The 15,618-nt window shown below is 41.2% G+C and overlaps 1 protein-coding gene across 1 annotated transcript; it reads right to left on the bottom strand.

The window, feature by feature from the left end:
- Positions 1-1,887: 1,887 nt before the first annotated feature.
- Positions 1,888-14,976, bottom strand: heatr3 (HEAT repeat containing 3). Its single transcript, XM_064335793.1, has 15 exons — positions 14,634-14,976; positions 13,324-13,496; positions 11,523-11,610; positions 10,007-10,119; positions 9,724-9,833; positions 9,472-9,612; positions 8,502-8,773; positions 7,245-7,335; positions 6,838-6,992; positions 6,026-6,108; positions 5,616-5,752; positions 5,357-5,445; positions 3,347-3,490; positions 2,953-3,129; positions 1,888-2,320 (listed from the first exon to the last, which is right to left on the bottom strand). The coding sequence occupies exons 1-15, from the start codon at positions 14,760-14,762 to the stop codon at positions 2,213-2,215; spliced, it is 2,010 nt and encodes a 669-aa protein (XP_064191863.1). The 5' UTR covers positions 14,763-14,976; the 3' UTR covers positions 1,888-2,212.
- Positions 14,977-15,618: the final 642 nt, after the last annotated feature.

Here is a 15,618-nt window from a genome sequence, read left to right as displayed (position 1 = left end):
TGTGTGCGTATCCAATGTTTTTATTGGCTGATGTACCTAAATGTCTAATGGGGAGGCATATTATTTGTGGGCCTGAAGCATTTATGATGATGTAATAGAGTAAGAAAAAGAAGGAAAAACGCAAAATACCCTAAGTTTGGGGCTTTATTGTGTGGACGTGTGAAGTTGGTTGTGAATTCTGTCTGTTGAAATGGAGTCAGAAAGTACAGAAATGAATGTTTTTAAGGGCTGAAATTCTGTGGTCATTGTGGTTATTTAGGGAACCCTGAAAAGTGCCAAACTCTCGGTTCTGTATAGGTATGGGGCATGCCACACCACTAAGCCGTAACTTGGCAGAATGGCATACCTGCCATCCCAATTACACTGAAGATTTATTTGGTATCCAGCAGGCTAGCGCCAGCACTGGAGAACAGTAACTTACTTTATTTACCATTGTAATTCAGCAATTATAATGCTATACCCAATTTAGTTACCTAGTTATCGCTAGTTGATCTTCATTCCTCACCTCTAATCAGGGATTGACTTAAGGCATACTATGAAATATATTTTTATATTTGCTGTGGTCATAATTCCATTATGTTACGTAATAGTGGTTTTATCATTGGGACATTTATTTAGCAAAATGTAAGACCCTTGAGAAAGTCCTTATTGTTGCTAGTTTCACACTGCAGGTAAAGTTACTTACAGGTCCAACAGAAAACAAGCCAACACCATGTCGCTTTTCATCCCCTTGGTGAACTTAAGCTAATGCCACCAAGGAAAAGCAATTCCAAGGTTAACTCTAGTTCTTGAATGAGCCCTGTAGGCTTGTTGTCTTTTTGCTTAGCAAACCACAGGCTCTATAGCCACCCACCCCTCCCACATAGAAGAGCACCACGCCCAGAAATGCCCTGAACACAATTTAGAATTAAAAATACAGATAAACATGCATGGATTCAGTGAAAGTGCATAGTGACAGAGATTGCCAGGGCATCATAGATATGCATTAGCATGGTTATTTTATATTTTCAAGGTAAATATCCTGCATAGTATGCCTTTAAATCTGACACACCAGTTGAATGTAATCACTGGCCAATCTGACATTATTGGACTATGGACTAGTATGCAGAAGACAAAACTAGCAGTACTACTGACCTTGAGGACCAGATTCTAGTATCCCTGCCCTGAAGACCCATTGCTTCAGGAAATACCCCAACTTATCCACCCTGATTCCCACTTCACTCTTCCACATCTCCTATCTATCCCCTACTCTCTATACCCCCCCCCCCCCCCAAAAAAAAACCCTCTTTACCTTCACTTCCACGTGATAATTCTAGTGACAAAAGATATTACCTATCAGTGGTGTATTATGGCCCGACCATTGCACTCATTAATTGCTACTTGGAATGTTAGTGATTTACGAAACTAGGCCTTTTCTTTGTACACTAATTGCATGTCACAACGCACAAGAGCGCCAGCTAAATGCTTCACTGTACACTGTAAACATTGTTGGTCAGTGATTTTAAAGTCCTGACAACTATAGCTTGGGTCGGTGTAGTTCAGAAAATATTATAATTAAGCCATTCCCTGTTGTAGTGTCATTTCCAGTGAACAGCAAAGGGGAAAAACAAATGACCATACAAGTCAGCAGTGGAAACACTGCCAAAAGGCACAGTGAGTCCCCTTACAGCTTTGGAAACGACTACTTGACAACCAAATTTTCCAAGGCAACACGATAACAATCAATTCAGGTAAAGGTCACCCTTTAAATGGATATCTGAAAATTCTGAAGAAGAACTACAATCACATTTTGGAACTCATGGCAGCCTGTATTGCCCAAACCATGGATTTCTGTAAGAAATATCACTTAAACACTGAAAGATGGCAAAAGAGACAAAGTTGGATAAATAAAACTTAAAAACTTTATTGCAAGGGAAAAATTAGCTTTTGTGTATTGCATCCATGCCATTATTTTTATGTTTTAGATACCCTCTTAAATTAACTCATGCATTTCAAAGCCTGGAAACTACAAACATACTTTTTTTTTTTTTTTCAAAAACCATTGATAAAAACCAAACAGAAATGTATTATTCAGTCCAATGTTTTCAATAAAGCATGTTCCCTGGAGTCTTTTCACAATTGTTTTCAGCAGTTCCCATTACCAGTCACCTGTGTGCAATGAGCCACTCTGAGCTCCCTTTACTATTTGGTCTGGGACTGCAAGGCTGCAGCTCTACTCCAGGGTCTCCAGATACCCGATGAATCTCCTCAGGTTTATTCTGATGTTGTCCAGCACACACATCTGTTCGGGGCTGTACTTCCCCTTGCACTCCTTTCGCAGCTGGAGAGATGATACATGAAGGCACCATCAAAGGAAAGCATTTTTAAACAAAGTTAAAATAAAATGTGATATACAGTATATCACCGTGATGTTTATTGTCATACGAGAGAGAGTAAGAGAGAGACAGAGAGAGGGGATTAAACCCATGAACAAACAAATAACAAAAATCTTCACCCATGCCCCTCACAGGTTCCAGGCAAAGATAAACTAAAACAAAGAACAAAAAACAAAGCAAACGTAACAGAAGCTTTTCAGCGTTCACTCTGTTCACTTCTGTTGAGCTACTCAAGCTTTTCTTCCACGTTGGCTTCACTTTGTCTCTCACAAACGAACACGCTCTCTGTCAGCCCCATACCGTGGAGGAGAGCACACCTTTAAGTACCTGGGCTGCGTTAAAAAAATCAGTACTCACTACATCAGTAGGCATGGCTGAGACTACACTGACTACCTCCATCGATCAAACACCACACCCAGGAAAACAAATGTTGAGATGAATGACGTACAGGCAACCTGCTACTGACAACTCTAATATAAAGAAAAACAAAGGCAGCATTTTTTAGACAAGACAAGGCCAGTGCGACAGTGTGCTTATGCACGCGCAAGTACACAGTGGAGGCCTGACTTTACATTACCTTGGCCTTGAAGACAGGTTGCAGTGCCTTTAGGGAAGGCAACAGATGGATGTTCTTAGCAGCTTGCTCTGCCTCCTTTCCATCCGCAAACACATCAAACAGGGCATCCAAAGCCTCCCCACACACCACCATGTTGTGATCCTTTGAAGCTACTTGCAGCAAGGCACTGCCAATAATCTGAAGAATAAAGAAATAGTGCACAGTGCTCGGGTCTCCTGTGAAGTCTGCTTATTTTTTAATTTAGATGCAATGGTTATCCTGATGAGCTCTGCATGTGTAGCCACCTGCTAATCGTTTGACATATTTAAATTCTGAATACTTGGACTAGGCATTAAAGTTATGTTATACTTAAAACCTGCATCCTTGCAACCTTGCAGCCTTATAAGTGCCGTACCTGCAGGCTGGGTGCTGTGCCCTGCTCTCTGGCCAGCGTGCTGCCCGTGATGCCCAGGATGGCCAGGGCGTTGACCCTCACACTGACCATGTCGCAGCGTGTCGCTGCCTCGCTCAGCCGCATCAGCTGCTCCGGGCTCATGCACTGCCGCACACGCGGTCACAGCCAGGTGGATGGAGACAGAAAAAAAGGCCTTGTGAGACTTTTTCCACAGAGTAAAATGTCCATACAGTAAAACCTCCAAAGCTTAACATCGGCGTTTTGCCTATGGAATGGAAATCCTGCAATGTAGCAGAAACAAAATCTTTTACCTTGAAATAGTTTTCCTGAGGTCCCTAAGGCACTGACTCTGTTTACATTTCTTGCACTCAGAACAGGGAATGGCACAATCTCTTGACTTGGTAAGCAATTAAGCTTTTTTACGTGACTGCTTGCTACTATGTAGCCATCCAGCCATTATCTAACGTTCCCAGCATGTATTGGGTGAGAAGCAGGAATACACCCTGGAGAGGTTGCCAATCCATCGCAGGGAACACACACCATTCACTCACACACCTATACCTGCAGGCAATTTAGACTCTTCAATTAGCCTAACCTGCATGTCCTTGGACTGCGGGAGGAAACCCGTGCAGACACTGGGAGAACATGCAAAACTCCACACAGTTGGGATTCAAACCTGGGACCTTCTTGCTGTGAAGCGACAGTGCTATAATTTGGTGTCCCTCGCCAAAGGAATAACCATTTGGGTCAAAATTTGAGGTATGAGAAGCTACCAAGGTTTAGGTACTCTGAGAACATAGGTGCGGGAAGTAGCAGTGCTGAGGGTGCTGCAGCACCCCCTGCTGGTTGGTAAGCCACTGTATTAAGAGCTGTGATACAGATTGTCGGTCACTGATTCTTACCACTCATGTGACCTAAACAATTTGGTAATAGACAGTCTTGAAATGACTTTTAATCATTTACATTCTAAGAAACTGACTTGCGTAAATGCCTCCAATACAAAGAACTACCTGTATATAATTCTGAGAAAACTGCACTGTTAACAGGTTGTGGACTTTGCCTGACTTTGATAGCAAGATACAGCCAACTGTGAGCATGCATTAAAAGCTATCATTATTGTTCCTTTGTGTCAAGCTAGTGATTCAGTTTCACCAGGAGAAGCCTGTGGAAATGCTTAAAAAGCATGAGTCTTGGGTTTTAGTGCTGAGTATTCATATATAAAGTCATTTTCGTGACTCACTCTCTGGACCTAGCCTGTTTTTACTCCGCCTGCAAGGTGAAGAGGTATGTGCATGGACTTTTGTTGATTTTGTAATGTGAAGGAGCTTTCTGTATAGTATAAATCTGTGTTTTACATAATTGTGTGATAATGTATGTGAAGTTAAAATGTAAAAGGAAATTATCTAGTGTCAAGCCCCTCTCTGCTAGTTGAACAAATACAATTTAGCATTTCCGTCGGCAGCAACCCTTGCTCAAAGCATCTTCCCACGCCCTGGGAAGGCAGGAACACACATTCCATATGAATATGTGAACTGTTGTTCTTTATTTAAATATGCACATGCAAAAACATTTTGGTCAGAAGAGAGAAAGACCTCTTTGTCCAATCATGTTCTTTTTAAATGGTATTTAGAGGGAAGGAGAAGCTAGTGTCTGCATTTGTTGAATGTCGTGAGGCCATAGCTTTAAATAAAAAAACTATTTATTTTACTAAACTAGTTATGTTCATTGTTTATGTTCATTATGAGAACATTATGCATTTTATTTTCTACCTGTGAATGAGATGTGATGTGATTTACTTTTCAACGCTTTTGTGCTCTCTACAGTACTCAGAGGACAGGCACACATTCATGTGTCTGGAGGCCAGGGCATTGGAGGGAGTACTAAGGGGAGGGGGTGGAATGTTTTTTTTTTTTTTTTTTTTTAAATCACACTGAACCTTTAAAGTGGTCTACCCTTTCAATGTACATGAAACATCTCTGAATATGTCACAACAGAATTTCTGTCACTAACCTGTTGGATTTTTCTGGAAGCCATGATCTGTAATAGTGACCTCACAGCGCTGGTTACTGCCTCCAGGAATTCCTCTTGTTTGGGAATCTCTAAAGATAAAAATAAATTACCGAATTGTGAACGCATATTTCTGTTCAGTTCCAACAGGACGCAAGTGCTTATGGTTTTACCAAGATTACTTAATTCCAGACTGTGGTGTAAACTTGTCAAAAGTGTGTACTTCCAGTTAATCTAGCTTAATCTGCACTTCCTGTCTTACCTGGTTTACTGAAGATCATATTGGAGAGATGCACGGCCAAAGCCTGAAGAGCAGTCGTTCCCCCCAGAGATTCGGCCTCCATGACAGACAGTATGTTGTGGAGGCAGGTGAGGGCCCGGCACTGCACCTGATGCATTCTGGAAAATGAAGTCTATCAACCAAAGACTCAAAAAAAATGTCACTGTACAGCAGCCTGGACTTTATCAGACACAATTAATGCTAAATCCTGGGTATTTCACTCAGTATTTAGTCAGATTATTTATCAAAAAGCTACTCGATTCTCTCAATACAAAAAGGGTAAAATCAGTTGCGTAACAGTAGTGAGGTAAATATTAATACTTCTCCCTTACAACCTGAATTTGTCTTTTAAAGCATGGTTCATATGAAAGAAAATAACAGAAGAAAAGTACTTTTTTATCAGACATTTCCAAGCTGGATTCTTGCTGCAGACTTCCACAGCTGCACTGCTTGGGAATTCTGTCTTCTTAAGAACCTTTGATAAAGTATGGGCAGACAGAGTGTGAAAAATTCACGAAAAGACAATTACCAAGACAACAGGACAAAAAATGTTCAGACGAGCAGAAAACATGATCAGCAAAAACTCGTATTTAATCTCAAAATACTGTTCACAAGCGTGTGGAGTGGAAATGCGTATGGAAATGAGTGGAAATATTTCCATATCTCACCAGAGGAGTCACTACAGCACTATCCCCTATACACTGTTGACTAAAATTTTCCCTCATTGGACAAGGCCTTAATCCATTTTCTTTAGCCCCACATTTGAGCCAAATTGAGCCCTTATTTTCTCTGGGATTGACTCGTTTGTCTTCACAATGCAATTTTCATCCTCAGTGGTTGAGAGGGATGCGCTTGTTTACAAGGCGCATAGCAACATCAATTAGCAGGTTAGCAGTTTTTTTTAATAGGAAGGGGAGGGACATTGATCTGGTAAAACTGATGGCATGTCAATGCTTACATAGTGCGCTGTTGTTTACTCAATCAACAAACATCATGCCAGCTAGAACCTGCGAGCTAGACCACTATTTAAAGCTTGGGACACACAGTCTGAGGACAAACTGACAAGCAGACAACTATTCACATTCATGGTATTTCTATATTCAGCTCCCTCAACAAACTGACTAAAATTACCTGTCTGTCTGGTCAAGATATAGCCAAACACCCATTTTATGGTTGTAACATAAGATGTTTCTGTGTTACACACCTTCTCCGGCATGTTGTGGTTGAGGAGTGCACTGTGAATCTCAGCTGACAGACAGAGGGGAGACAGGAGGCTGGAATTGGCTTCACAAATGTTATCGGAGCACATTTCACTCTCATCACTGCTGGACATCTCTTCCCACTCGTCATCAGAGGGATCTACAAGTACAGAAATATGCCCATGTAATACACACACAAACGTAAATACGCACAAAGACACACACATGCATAAACATTCACACACATATACAGTCAAACTCACTCACTCACTCACGCACGCATGCACATATGCATGCACACAAAGAATCCTTTGGCAGAAATGGCAACTTTTTAAAGACACGGCAGCAGTTTCGCAGCCCCCAGTACTGATATCCCACTGCAAGGCAGTGTCAGCCTGCCCTGGGCACTCACCGTCGGAGCAGCACATGTTGCCGATGATTTCCAGGGAAGTCTGCTGCGCTTCCAGCAGGGCGGCGGCTTCCCTCAGCTCCTCCTTCTCCACCTGGGCCAAGCACAAACATCCAATAGGAACACACCTTTCTGCCACATGGCCAACGGAAACCAACTGGATTACTACACGGATTACTACATGGCTGCTTGCTTTTTTTTCAAATGCTAATATTATTCCAAAACTACAGTTTCAGTTTTGTTTGTATTATGTTTATAATCAAACATAAACTCAATGGACATGACAACTTGCGTCCACATGCTGTGCTTTCAGACAGGACCTGAATTTGTTTACAATCTGCCCGGCCCTAGTGAACATCCTTTCGGAAGGGACAGACTTCCTGGGACAGACGGCTTCTATGCTTCTTGGCATAGCTGTGTCCCTGCTCCTGTGGTGATCGTTACAGAGCCGCATTCTGTTAGAAACTGATGCTCAGTGTTTGGATAAGTGACTGGCATGCAAAATGTTTATTTATGCATGAAAAAAACAAAGCTATGTTGCCTATCGATTTCCCATTGTTATCGATAATTAGCAATAAATTGATAAGTGGTCCCAACCCTAGTTTATATGCCCCTAGACTTTGGAACAGACATCCACAGGATCTGAGGGCTTGTGAAACAGTACATCTATTCCAAAGTAACCTCACAACTTACCTTTTTGTTCTTTGTGTTCAACTAAGAACTTGCTTTTAACTAATTAACTCTTCGCTGTATACTTTTATTTATACTCTATACTCTATCTATTTTCTTTTATATTTTTTATCATCCTGTATTTTTCAGCTTTTCTCTTATCGTGATGTCTTCTATATTCTTTCTTAATTTTAAAGACTCATTTCATACGTTCCTTCAAGAGAGACTTGGGACATTTCTGAAAATTTCAACTAATGTGAACACTGTCAGAAAAAGCACCTCTCATCAAGAATGGGGACATCCATTGTACAACAAGCCTCAAAGTGGCTTTGAATTGGACAAAATAAGGTTTAATAATAAATATGATGTTGTGGTAACTTTTAATGCTGTACCCAGCACCTGGTGTAGTGGTGGTAAAAATGTTCACAAAGACATTAGTCAAAACAATTCACTAAATATTTGCCAAGAATGTCAGCATATTCCCTGTAATTTCCATGGAAACTGGTTGATTGACATTGCTAATAAATAAAACACAGGGGTCACCGCCCCTCACAGACTGTGCTGTTTGCCACAAGCAGGAACATTACTCACAGGCAGCAGATCGGAGAAGTCATTGTCCCTTTTGGCCGTTTTCCTGTTTCTCATCTCCCCGTCTCCCTCCTCCACCTCCTCCTCTTCCTCCATCTCCTCCGCTTTGGCATCCCTGGCCGCCCCTGCACACCTGGCTGCTTCGGCCTCCTGGAGGGCCGGGATGAGCTCGCCGGAGTCCAGCTCCAGGCTGTGGGACAGGGTGGCCACCAGAGCGCTGAGGATCTGCGCCTGTCGGTCTGAGGGCAGGCAGTTCTTCATGTTCCACACCGACCCTGCAGACAGGAGACAGCACTGGGGTCAGACTGGCTCTGTTTACAGGGCACCTGAGATACAGTACTGGGGTCAGACTGGGTCTTTTTACAGGGCACCTGAGGGACAGTGTTGGGGTCAGACCGGCTGTTTACAGGGCACCTGAGGGACAGGACTGGGGTCAGACTGGCTCTGTTTACAGGGCACCTGAGGGACAGTGTTGGGGTCAGACTGGCTCTGTTTACAGAGCACCTGAGGGACAGCGTTGGGGTCAGACTGGCTCTGTTTACAGGGCACCTGAGGGACAGCACTGGGGTCAGACCGGCTGTTTACAGGGCACCTGAGGGACAGCACTGGGGTCAGACTGGCTCTGTTTACAGGGCACCTGAGGGACAGCACTGGGGTCAGACTGGCTCTGTTTACAGGGCACCTGAGGGACAGCGTTGGGGTCAGACTGGCTCTGTTTACAGAGCACCTGAGGGACAGCACTGGGGTCAGACTAGCTCTGTTTACAGGGCACCTGAAGGTCTGCGCTGACCTCAGTCCCTTTATCAGAACTAATACTCCTCCAGACAGCCATGTGGGAGGGACAGCAGCGGTGAAAAGCCCAAGATAAAGACAAAGTGAAATACAAAAACAGAATAAAATAAAGACGTTAAATAAAAAGAATAAAACTGATACGAAGAAGAATACAGCCACAGCAAGGCCACGGGAGTCATACCGGCAGTGAGTGTGCGTAGCAGAGTGTGTCCCATGCCTGGGTGTGAAGACAGCAGCACAGACTCCAGTCCTCCGAGAACTGCCACATTCATAGAACCCAGGAGTTCTGTGTTTTCCTCTGTCACTGTGTGCAGGCAGCGAGCTATAAACACACATACACACAGGATCTTATTACCAGACACCTGCCAACGGGAAGTGTCATATCCCTTAATAAAAAAAATGGACTCTGGCGTTTCGGTAGAGTGAAACTAACCAGCTGACAAGGCCAGCTCCATATTGTGTGGGTGTCGTTCGAGGCACTGAATCACCACGTTCAAAAGGCCTGCTTTATTGAACACTGATATTGCCTGGCCAGAGCACTCACTGCAGGGAGATATGAAACAAGAGTTAGCGATGCGTTAAACACACACACAGACACAAGAGCTTAATGTTACTGCTCAAGTCACTATGGGAATCTGCACCAATCTCTATGAGAATCTGTCTTCCTGTAACTTGTCTTGTGCTGGGCGAATGACAAGATATGATGCACAGCTTACCAAAGGTTCCACAGTAAGTTCACAGCTTCGTTGGCTACGGCTTCCACAAGGTTCTTCTGGTCTTTTGGCGATTTTGGCAAGAGGTCAGAGCTCGAGTCAAAGCCTGTGCAGCACTGCCATGGAACAAATGCAGTAAACCCAAATTAACTGTGAAAACCAACAAGCTGTAAAATAAAAAAATCTGATTTCCTGACACAGCAGTCTTCGGAAAATTATAGAACCTTCTCAAAGGAGAGGCTTGTAATCATATCAGAATATGTACAATAAATGTTTTTTTTATTCAATGAAAATCACAAATGTGTAATATTTCTGTTCAGGGTATATGGCTGCATTCCTGGTTGGTGGTGCTGGATTGCCCTTGCCGTTCATGTAACTGAGGCACTTTAATAGTGCGGGTTGTGGTGGCAGTCCAGTGTCAGAGATCAGGAATGCTAATCTGAATCCAAAGGTATGATCATCACTTTTTTTTTTGGATTTCAATTAAACAGGAACTATGAATATGTAATATTTTTTCAATAATTAAATATGACTAATGCACTGTACACTGATTGCATGGATGGTCATAAATTTTGAGATAACTGGATATAATGTTTCATGAGGGCTCATTTCATCAAAAGCAAGATACACATTACACATGTACATTTATTTATTCAATGAAATTACGAATATTCTGGAAATCTTTAAAAAAATCTTTTAAGAGAGTTTTTATCACATTATATTAATTTTTACTAATGTTTAAATGAAAAAGGTGCATCAGAACAAGGGTTGGGGTCAATTGCAGAAATTAAATTCCATTTCCTTATCTCAAAATTCAATTCATTGAATTCAATTCACACCACGGGTGAATTTCAATCAATTCAGCAAATTAATCCAATTATTGATTTGGAATCACAATATTTGTTAAGCATTCAAAGAGGAATTGCTTCATTCTAAATTTCTTAATTTCAAATTGTATTGTTCCATGAATTTCAATTTAAAATCAACTCACCCCAACCTGATCAAAGCTACACATACATAAGACTGATTCATTAATTACCAAGCATACCCTTTACAAAGGTGAAAGCCACAAGATTCAGTGGTAGTAATAATGTCTTGGTTAACTGATATTAGTATCTTGCAATCAAATTACTATAAGCCAGCTTCAGCCAGCATTAGGTTACAAGATAATAGTTTAATTTGCTTCCTTGCTGCCACCAATTTGATTCCCTCTACACAAGATAATACCACCTCAGAGCTAGTAACTGGCCATTTATTAGCAAAGCACATCCCTGGCCATTGGGAGGATCTGTCAAGATAATGTCAGCCAGGTCAGGCTCACGGTATTGTCAGTTCAAAGAGCTGGACAGAGTGCAACTACCACTTAGCAGGCTCAGTTTCAAGTACAAATATATTCAATCGTTTAGTTCAGAATACTAAATCCCAGTGTGAGTACTACTTAATGATAGAAAATGCACACAAAATGAACACATAAAACAAAAATGTAGCCTAAAAAGGCTGAACTGAGGCGTGCAATCACCTCTCTCAGCAAAGCAGTCAGTGGTGTCAGAATGTCCTTCTTCACCATGTCCTCACAGACATCCACACCTCCACAGGCACTGAGGTTCCTACCATCACCAATAAAAAGGGTATTCACCACAAACTCTAAAACTCTACTATGTGTCAGTGTAATCAAAGATACTTTCATTCTGCACCTGAAAGAATGAGTTGGCCTCATGGTAGGTGTCTATAGCCCCTTGTTCACCAGGTTGTAGGAACTAAACTCAGGCAAAAACTACCCACAATGGGGTCTAACACGATTCCTGGAATGCGTTTGTGTTTTCTTTCCCATTGTGCCTCAGGAACCGTGAAGATTATGCAAAGTAGGAGGAAGTAATTGTAAAAAAAGAAAAAAAGCAATGGGTCTGTGGCTAAGAACTGGGTCCATGGGTCAAACCATTAATTGGTCTGTCTATTTGAGGTAATTGTGGTCTGTCTATTTGAGGTAATTGTGGTCTTTCATTTTTTTGTAATTCTGCTTTTTTTTTTTTATTTCTTCCCAGCACTATTTAGCGGAGTGGCCTGTGCCAAGTTCAGTTAAACGCAAAAAAATCTCTTGGTACATTTCTTCATTACAAGTTATCGACTCAAATTCCCTCTGAACATCGTCCTCTGACAAGACTCTGATCAGAGCTTACACCTCGTCATTAGCCCATGATTTTGTCTGATTTTCTTTTTATGATTAAAAACTCGCTCTCTAGCTGCTGATCGATGATGGTAAATGGACTGCATTTATATAGCGCTTTTATCCAAAGCGCTTTACAATTGATGCCTCTCATTCGCCAGAGCAGTTAGGGGTTAGGTGTCTTGCTCAAGGACACTTCGACACGCCCAGGGCGGGGTTTGAACCGGCAACCCTCCGACTGCCAGACAATCGGTCTTACCTCCTGAGCTATGTCGCCCCTACATGATACATCAAGGGATCGGCAATCATTATGAGGGATGGGCAATCTCTACTCCACTCAAAAATTTTAATTAGTGAATGATTTGAATTACTGATTACAAATCATTGGCTGAGCGGGATGGCGTGCATTCAAAACCACATGATTTTGTGCTTGTAAACATGGCTTGTGACTCAAAAATGTGACTTAGCAACAGTGCTGTTCTGTATGTTTTTTACCGCTGTCAAATTCACTCCTGATCAGCACAATGGCAGCACTTCATATAATTAGTCTAGTTAGACTACTAGGCTTAATGCTACCTATTGCTCATAACATTATTGCAAACAATAATGTTAGCACTTTCTACATCAACTGGTAGCATCTATGAAGGCCTCCTCTCAAATGAAGTATGAATAAACTTAGACTAGATAAACATCACCATATTTTTTTTTTAAATTTTAAATCACATTTAAATTTATTCTATTTCAGGGGAAATATGGCACTCTAAATCTTGTCCATCGGGTCACTGGTCACATTTGGTAGTTCTACCCATTTTAAGACTCATTCCTTCACCAGTATTCTGTAGTGCTCTTTGGGACAAAGGATTGCCCAGCCCTTTATAACAGCCTTCAAATGGATGGCCTGAATTTATTATTATTTTTAAATGAATTAATTTAATGTTATGTATAATTTATTAAAAAGACTAGCAATTCTGTCTTTCTGACTATGAATGTCATGTAAAGTGAGGCTGACGGCATTATACAAATTCATGGCATTTGCGTTAGGGGAACAGATATGAATAACTTTCCCCAGAAGCAAGTCAGATTTCTCTTCCTATGTCTCAAGTGCTATGTAAAATGGCTGCAGTGTGTTGTAAGATGGCGGCATGCTGTGACGGACCTGAGCGCCCCTGCGGCGGTCTCCCTCACGGACAGACTGCGGTCCAGCAGCAGGGGCCCGAGGCAGCGCACGGCGTCGCGCTGCAGGAAAGCGGGCATGGCCTGGCTCTGTTGCACGATCTGAGAGATGCTGGCGCAAGCAAACTCCCGTGTGTCTGCACTGGGACTCTGCAGCTGCAAACAAACCAACGTCATACATGCACATTTCATCAGCAGCAACTCTTTCGGTTGGATCCATTACAGATAGAAATCACGTAAGCTGTCGAAAGTTCGAACTAGAGTCCAGGAATGCTGGGAGACTCATCCTGTTACCAGTGTCTGGATGTGACACTGCAGAAACAGGCAATCACTAGGAAGAGGACTGGGGATGTTAAATGTCTTGTTATTGCAATTACTCATAGTATATTATACTGTTCTAGCATAAGCATGTTCATTTGTGGTCAGCGCTTAATGTACTCTCAACTAGGTGAGGTGAGTTAATCAACTGATTGAACTGATTGAATTAAGTGCTGAACATTGTGGACGTGCAGTTATTTGAATATTCTATAGCTCAATTTACAAATATCTAAATAACTAAGACTGTGTAATATAGTGTATTTCCAAGCGCTGTATATAATGTATGAAATTAATTCTTGTTATATATCAATTAGGACTCCAGAGCCCAGCATTCAATCACACTCAATAAATTCAAAGAAATCAAATTCAAATACCGATTTAATTTAGGGTCTTTTGTGAATATTCTCTTCATTTTCTGTCAACTGATAAGTATTCAAAGATCAAGTAATGGATTAATAGTACTATGGTGTGAAGAGCTGTTTAATCTCATGTTCGGTCTCATCCCTAACTAAATTAGAAGTCTGCAATACCAGAACAGGGACATTAATTTGTGAATATACTATTAGACAAGTGACAAGTCACAGAAAGGCAATCGAATGTCTGTGGCGCTATGTTAATCTGCATCATTTACTGAGAATCTGTTGTTCCCTCACTCTGGTAATCTGCACCAAAACTACGACCGACTCCGAGAAACTTAATTTGTATTTGTGTTGCGAATGATTTGTGTTGTGAAGGATTACCAAGGTTAACTAAAGCTACAATGTCTGAGATTTAGATTTGAGTGAGGTAGTAAACAGATAAAAAAAACAACTAGGAGTGCCTCGCTACCAGCTGCCTTAGATACCTTCAAAATGACATGTGTAGCTATTTAACTTCGAATGGCAGGGAGAAAACACGTGACATCTGACTTATCACATTAATGGATATGAATTGTACAGCAATACAAAAGTCACAGTCAGTATTATCAAAACCTACTTTTTCAAGCAACTCGTCGGCAGGCGACTCAACTTCTTCCTCGTCATCTACATTCTTTACAGCAGATACTGGCAGTCCCTCTGCAGAGAACTGGGGACGTTTAAATTTCTTGTTCTTGCTTTTACCCATAATATACCCTACTCTTTCAGCGCGAGCAAAGTCGATTTGCGGTCAGTTTCGCATTTGTAAACAACGCGATATTAAAGCATTCAAAATTCCAAGATTACAGTAGCCAGCCGAACTACAAAGTTAATACTATATCGCTTGATATAATCTAAGCTTTGAACATGTGGTTCTTTGGAAGGAAGCACATCGACTGCCGTAAACAAAACTGTCGGCAAGCACCGTGACGTAAGTCGTAAAATGAAGGCAGGAAGTTTAGCCTACCTAGCAACAGCGGTGGCTACAGTTTACAAGTAATGCTTTTCACCTTCTGGGTTTCTCTTCATATTTCAGTTTTAGCGTAAGTGTTATATTGGCTCACGCTGTTTTTTCTCAACAAAAACGCGTTTTCAAAAAACATTTATTATTATTATTATTATTATTATTATTATTATTATTATTATTATTATTATTATTATTCTTTCATTTAGAAAATTGTGTTCACAAGATTTGTTGATTATTTTTCATTATGAAATAAATTATACTATTTTATTCATTTGGCAAAATTTTATCTGACCCACATTACATACAGTAGCCTACATTAATGAGGAAACATGTCTGGATAGGTTTGCAAAATTCAACATTTATTTAATAGGCATTAAATATTTGTGAATTTGATCTGTATTTATGTATTCTCCCATGGGTCGATGCCCCTGGCTGGGCAAAGACTGCAATAGTAGTTTGAGGTTTTAAGACAAACAGTTGTGGCCAAAAGTTTACCTAGGCTAAAGACATTCAAACTGAATTGTTCACAACTCCACACATTTTCATATTACCATGCATTTCCTGTGTTAAGTCAATTCGTGTATCTACTTTATTTCCA

The sequence above is a fragment of the Anguilla rostrata genome, chromosome 5 (genome assembly GCF_018555375.3).
Source record: "Anguilla rostrata isolate EN2019 chromosome 5, ASM1855537v3, whole genome shotgun sequence".
NCBI classification, from domain to species: Eukaryota; Metazoa; Chordata; class Actinopteri; order Anguilliformes; family Anguillidae; genus Anguilla; species Anguilla rostrata.
This window is presented reverse-complemented; position numbering and strand designations above follow the sequence as displayed.

What these genes read in the sequence shown, in the direction of transcription:
- heatr3 (XM_064335793.1), bottom strand. Translation starts at nt 14,762, where the DNA reads ATGGGTAAAAGCAAGAACAAGAAATTTAAACGTCCCCAGTTCTCTGCA. An exon ending in ACCGCCGCAGGGGCGCTCAG is followed by an intron (nt 11,611 to 13,323) that starts GTCCGTCACAGC and finishes TGGTGATGGTAG; the next exon opens with GAACCTCAGTGCCTGTGGAG. An exon ending in CAACATGTGCTGCTCCGACG is followed by an intron (nt 6,993 to 7,244) that starts GTGAGTGCCCAG and finishes CTGTACTTGTAG; the next exon opens with ATCCCTCTGATGACGAGTGG.